General features: G+C 42.8%; 1 protein-coding gene across 1 annotated transcript in view; it reads right to left on the reverse strand.

Moving 5' to 3' along the window:
* Positions 1–382: 382 nt before the first annotated feature.
* Positions 383–6,692, reverse strand: part of SPATA18 (spermatogenesis associated 18) — a gene marked incomplete at its 5' end in the record, with an annotated part of 16,961 nt that continues 10,651 nt past the window's right edge. The window contains 4 exons of the mRNA XM_009864452.1: positions 383–566; positions 2,422–2,467; positions 3,279–3,336; positions 3,673–3,796. Of these exons, the coding sequence (XP_009862754.1) occupies positions 383–566; positions 2,422–2,467; positions 3,279–3,336; positions 3,673–3,796 (412 nt within the window). The remainder of the gene's footprint in view (positions 567–2,421; positions 2,468–3,278; positions 3,337–3,672; positions 3,797–6,692) is intronic.

A 6,692-nucleotide genomic window follows, 5' to 3' on the forward strand; every position in this document is an offset into this window, starting at 1 on the left:
GTCAGCATTGGTTCACAAAGGGCAGGTCCTGCTTAACAAACCTGACCTCTGACAGGGTCACCTGCCTGGTGGACAAGGGAAAGGCTCCGGATGTTGTTTACGTAGACTTTAGTAAAGCCTCCAATACTGTTCCCCACAGCATTTTCAGGAAAAAAACCTGGCTGCCCAAGGCTTGAATAGGCATATATCCTGCTGGATCAAACACTGGCTGGATAACCAGGCCCAGACGGTTATGGTGAATGGAGTTAAACCCAGTCGGCAGACAGCTACAAGTGGTGTTCCCCAGGGCTCAGTGTTGGGGCCAGGCCTGTTTAATATCTTTATCAATGATCTTGATGAGGAAATCGAGAACACTCTCAGTAAGTTTGGGGATGACACTGCCTTAGGTGGGAGTGCTGATCTGCTTGAGGGCAGGAATACTCTGCAGAAGGACCTGGATAGGCGGGATCAACGAGCTGAGGCCCACTGTATGAGCTTCAACAAGACCAATTGCCAAGTCCTGCACTTTGGTCATGGCAATCTCAGGTAGTGCTACAGCCTTTGGGAAAAGTGGCTGGAGAGCTGCCCTGTGGAAAAAGACATGAGGTTGCCAGTCAACAGCCAGCTGAACATGAGCCAGCAGTGTGCCCAAGCAGCCAAGATCAACAGCATCCAGATCTGTATGAAAAAAAACCATGGCCAGCAGGACCCAGGAAGTGATGGTCTCACCGTACTCAGCACTGGCGAGGTCACAGCTTGAATACTGTGTTCTGTTTCAGATGCTGCAGTATAAGACATTGAGGCACTGGAGCAGGTCCAGAAAAGGGCAATGAAGCCGGTGAAGAGTGTAGAGCACATCTTAGCAGCTGAGAGAACTGCAGTTTTTTAGTTTTAAGAAAAGGATTCTGAGAGGGAAACCTCTACAGCTACCTGAAAGGAGGTTGTAGCGTAGTGGGTGTCAGTGTCTTCTCCCAGGTTACAAATGATAGGGCAAGAGGAAACAGTGTCAAGTAATACCAGAGGAGGTTTTGGGTTAGACATTAAGAAAAACTTCTACACTGAAAGCGTTATCAAAGACTGGAACAGGCTGCCCAGGGAAGTGGCTGAATCAGCACCCTTGGATGTGTTTAAAAGCCACCTAAACATGGTACTCAGGGACATGGTTTAGAAGTGGGGCTAGCAGAGTTACATAATGGTTGAGCTTGATGATCTTAAAGGTCTTCTCAAGCCAAAATGATTCTATGATTCTGTTCTACGATTCTGTCATACTCATTCCTAAGTAGCAATGAATTTAACAAGGATTATTACCGCCTTGCTAAAGCACACAGCTGTGCTTTTGTAAGTGTCAATACAGTCCTAGGCATTCTTGGAGTATTGGTAGTTTATCACTATTCGGTGCAACTTTTGCATTGTAGTTAGAAAATTCAGTTTACTGCAAGGATGCACTTAAAAGGATGCTGTGTGAGACTGGCACATCCTAAGTCTATTGTTATTTTCTATGATTGTAAATAAGCACCAACTAATGAAACTGTTTTCCAGTAACAGCTAACCTCAACATTCTGTAACATTCATCATTTAAGTTATATTAGATATCATATCAAAATAAACTGTATCGTTTGGTGTCTTTGGAAAACACTCTAAATGCAATAATTCTACCTCCACTTGCAGGATCACTTCATGGGTTCCTCAGTTCTCTGCAAATTTTGCCAAATGAGTACAATCCTCTATTGCATGCACATTTTTTTAAAATAAAATTATCAGAAGGGTTAAATTAGTTTCTAAAATTATAAATAAGCCTTCTATAGTTGTAAAGACCACACTGAACACAAATGCCATTTGGCGCGACAGTTGCCATTCACGTTATTTCAAGATTTGAGGTATTCTTGAAGAAGAAAGGCACCAGTGAAGTTGTTGGATCCAGATGTACTGAATCACAGGAACATGTTCAGTTAACGTCCTGTTGAAGAAGATGACACATTTCAGTACAACCATTTTTTTTTTCCCCTAAATCTCTACATCGATTTGACTTCACGATGGGCACACATTCATAATGTTTGAAATCTCATTTTACCATCACCACTCAACTCTCTCTTTGGATTTTGAAAGGGATGGTGCCAGCAGCCATGCAGCTAACTGGCTCTTGCATTGGAAAGAGAACAAGTTTTCCTTATTATAAAACTGGTCACAAAAAAGGCAACCAGCAGAGAGAACTCATGACAGTGGCCTGAGTAGAGTGAAAAACAAGCTCTCCTTGAAAAACAAGTCAGAAATTTCAGCCTTTTCCCACATGCAGAAAAGAAAGGGGCTACCCATCTTAAAATAAGACTTGTACAAGTACTTTAGAGTCAAAGACCTTCAGCCTGTTATTTTGTCTCTTTACTCAATCATTCAAGGACTTATTGTGAAAATCATGAGTCATTATGAACTAATATGCCCACTTACGTGGGCTTCTGCTCCTCAGTGGTGAAGGGCTGCGGCTTCGAGACAACTGCAAGACAAGCAAAAAAGGAAATTCAGGTGTGTTAGAGAACTGTGCCCAAGGAGGCACCTGGGGACCCACCAACATTCAGAAAATTTGCATGCATCTATCAGTTCAGCTCCACTGATACAAAATCAAATTTAACAACTTTCTACCTTTTTTCTTCACACACAAAAAAGTGACCCTTACCCAAAGCATCTCACATTTTTGACCTACACGTTTTAAGCTAAGCTCACCTTTGTCACCATCAAAAAGATGTGCCAACAATTAGAAAAATATATATTATTTTAACAGAAATAATTAAAAATATTGTGTAGCTATGCTATAGGCAGAACTCCACTAAGGTTTCACATACCTGACTCTCCCTTCAGTTCTTCCCCTCCTGCCCACCCTAACAATGATTTTCTTCTCCTTTGAGGCATCAGAAGGTAAATTTAGATTTCTAATTCCAGGAGGCAGGGACCATGTGCTGTGTATGTACTGCAAGATGACTAAAACACTTCCAGATGATGCAATTAGTTATTCAGAAGGGTACTGAAGCAAAGGGGAGTAGAGGAAAAGCATTCTGAGGTCCACAGTTGATTCTTCTCAGACTTTAACTATGATCTATCTCTTACACAGTTTCTCCACTGATAATTATACCAGGCGATAACTATCTGTCAGCTCAGCTTCACCTCATTCCAGACCCAAGAAAGAAAGGCATTTATTCCCACTGTTAAAATGTACATCTGGCACATCATCCTTAATAAAAGGTTGCCTTGGGAGTTTAAAATACTTCATGTTGTTTATACTACAAGCATTCAGCTGGAGCTTATGTGACAAGAGCGAAGAGGACTGGCACTACGGCTGCGGTTTCTGCTTCTGCTTCGATAAGGCCGCTGCAAGAGAAGTGTTTGACAAACCTCTTGTGAGAGAGGGTACGTAATAAAGACAGACTCAGCTGCTGGAGGCAAGGCTGGAGGACAGACAGTAAACACAGCAAACTTGCTCCTTAGAACAGGCTCTTCCAACAATTATGCATCTGCATAATGAATACAATAAGGCAAGTGGAACTGTTCTTTCTAAGAACAGGATGAGGCACTAAAACCTAACTGGTATTTGATACACACAATTCCCGCCATATTGGGAACAATCAAGAGTTTATCTTTTAAATTTTAAACTAGTGTTTTCATCCAATTACTTCCTTTAACATGTTCCTTAACAAAAGTACATACCAGAGCTCCTCTTTTTGTGACTGCCTCTCCCTTCACAATTACAATGTCATTTTCCATCAGAGCAGGCCATACATGATAGGCCACCAAGGCAGCTGTGACATCAGAGTCCAAACTACGACGGTACCTGTTGAAATAGAGTATAAGAATTGTCTGCACACAAAAGCCAAAACATAAATACTATGTTTTAAGTCATCGCTGCTGACACTCAAATAGGTGAAGAATGCTAGCTACAGCTCATAAATGTCTTTTTTTGACAATATTTCTGTATTGCAAAAATAAGAATTTAAGTGAACCTGTAAAAGAAAGGCATTTGTAAGACAGAATATACCACCTGCTTATAACTGACAGACATGCAGATAAAGCCATCTCACACTTCAGAAAGCCACTAAACCATACTCTTGCATAAACCTCAGACAAGCCAGGGTCCTTGGGTCCACTGACATTAAATCTCCTCAGCAGCATTTCGGCAGGCATAATCATTCCATCCTCCTGAAATATCTTGCTAAAATAAGACTCCTATAAAGGATCACAGAATTGTATCAGCTGGAAGAGACCTAGAATATCATTGGGTTCAGCCTTTGTCCCAGCCCTGTCAACCTACTAAACGATTCCCTCCAACGCAACATCCACCCGTCTCTTAAACACCTCCAGGGACGGTGACTCAACCACCTCCCTGGGCAGCCTGTTCCAATGGCTGACAGCCCTCTCAGTATAGAAATTTTTCCTAATATCGAACCTGAACCTCCCCTGGCACAATTTAAATCCATTTCTCCTTGTCTTATCCCTCTCCACTAGGGAGAACAGACCAGCCCTTGCCTCTCTATAACCTCCCTTCAGATAGTTGTAGAGAGCGATGAGGTCTCCCCTCATACTACAGAAACACTGTATCTCAACTATAGTTATACCCTAGTGCCTTGTGAGTCATAAAAGGCAATATTATTACGAAAATCCTCAGATACTGGTAATGAAATAGGGACTTTTTAGCTAAGAAAAATTGTTTTGAAGGCCTGTTATCTCCCTAAGTCTACAGTATTGGCTGAATAATATATGACTGGCTTTGTGGATTCAAACTCAAAATAAATAACTGAAATAAAAAACAGCAATGCATCTACACATTAGTAATGTACATACAACAGCGATTTATATAAGATAGAGGCATATTGTAAACAGAGGCATGAAGCTCTGCATGCAGGAAGGCATAAGGTATGACGAGATTTGGTCAGCCCTTTTATAAAATGGCTAACAGAGCTATTTTAATTTCTACAAATTTTGCTACATCTGTGTACCACATATATATATGCTATACATGTAAACATATATATGCCACATTTATCTACGTGGACGGATAGATGGGTGTATATATGTCTCCCGCAGCAGCAAGTATGAACACATTACACCTGGTTTTTCTGAAGACCCCACATATCAAATAGGTGAAGAAAGAATCCCAGGACTGCGTCTTTGCATTGCTACCTTCTTAATTCAGTCAACAGCTTTGGGTATTACAAAGCTAACTGCCCAGGATCACAAGTGCACAAGTCCATGGGACTTGATGAGATACAACCAGGGGTTCTGAAAGAACGGGCAGCCGAAGTTGCTAGGCCACTAGCCATCATATCTGACAAGTCATGGCAGTCTGGTGAGGTTCCCACAGACTGGAAAAGGGAAAACATCTTTAAAAAAAAAGGAAGCAAAGAAAACCCAGGGAACTATAGCCTCATGTCCGGAACAGATCCTCCCAATAGCTGTACTAAGGCACATGAAAAATAATGAGGTGACTAGTGACAGCCAAAATGGCTTCACTAAAGGCAAATCATGCCTGACTAATTTGGTGGCCTTCTATGACAAAGCTACAGCGCTGGTTCACATGGGGAAAGCAACTGATGTCATTTACCTGGAATTCTGCAAGGCATTTGACACTGTCCCACATGACATCCTTGTCTCTAAGATGGAGAGACATGGGCTGGATGGATGGACCACTTGGTGGATAAAGAACTGGCTAGAAGGTTTTACTCAAAGAGCTGTGGTCAACGGCTCAAGGTCCACATGGAAACCAATGACAAGTGTTGTTCCTCAGGGGTCTGTTCTAGGTCCAGTGCTGTTCAACATCTTTGTCAGTGATGCATCTTTGTGAATGCACCCTCAGTAAGTTTGCCGACGACACCAAGCTGTGTGGTGTGGTGGACTCACTTGAGGGAAGAGATGCCATCCAGAGGGACCTTGACAGGCTTGAGAAATGGGCCAGTGCAAACTGCATGAGCTTCAACAAGTCAAAATGCAAGGTCCTGCACCTGGGTCAGGCCAATTCCAGGCACAAATACAAACTGGGCACAGAGTGGGTTAAGAGTAGCCCTGAAGAGGACTTGGGAGGTGTTGACAGGTGAGAAGCTCAACATGAGCCGGCAGTGCACTCATGCAGTCCAGAAGGCCAACCGTGTCCTGGGATGTATCAAGAGGAGTGTGGCCAGGAGACCAAGAGATCAAGAGAGGTGATTCTCCCCTTTTACTCTGTTCTTGTGAGACTCCACTTCGAATACTGCATTCAGTTCTGGTGTCCCCACCATAAAAGGCATAAATTTGTTGGAACGAGTTCAGAGGAGAACCACAAAGATGATCCAGGGCCTGGAGCACCTCTGCTATAATGATAGGCTGAGGGAAGTGGGATTGTTTAGCCTTGAAAAGAGAAGACTCCAGGGGGACCTGAAAAGAACCTACAGGAAGACTGGGGAGGGACTTTTGTAAAAAGTGTCCACCAATAGGACAAGGGGAAATGGATTTAAGTTAAAGGAAAACAGATTTAGATTGGATCTTAGGAAAAAATTCTTCAGTACAAGGATGGTAAGACTCTGGAATGAATTGTCCAGAGAAGTTGTGGATGCCCCCTCCCTTGAGGTGTTCAAGGCCAGGTTGGATGAGGCCTTGAGTAACCTGGTCTAGTTGAGAGGAGGCGAGGAGGTTGGATTAGATGATCTCTAAGGTACCTGCCAACCTAGGCCATTCTATGATTAAGTAGTCACGCGTGA

This window comes from Apaloderma vittatum, unplaced genomic scaffold (assembly GCF_000703405.1).
Source record: "Apaloderma vittatum isolate BGI_N311 unplaced genomic scaffold, ASM70340v1 scaffold7782, whole genome shotgun sequence".
NCBI classification, from domain to species: domain Eukaryota; kingdom Metazoa; phylum Chordata; class Aves; order Trogoniformes; family Trogonidae; genus Apaloderma; species Apaloderma vittatum.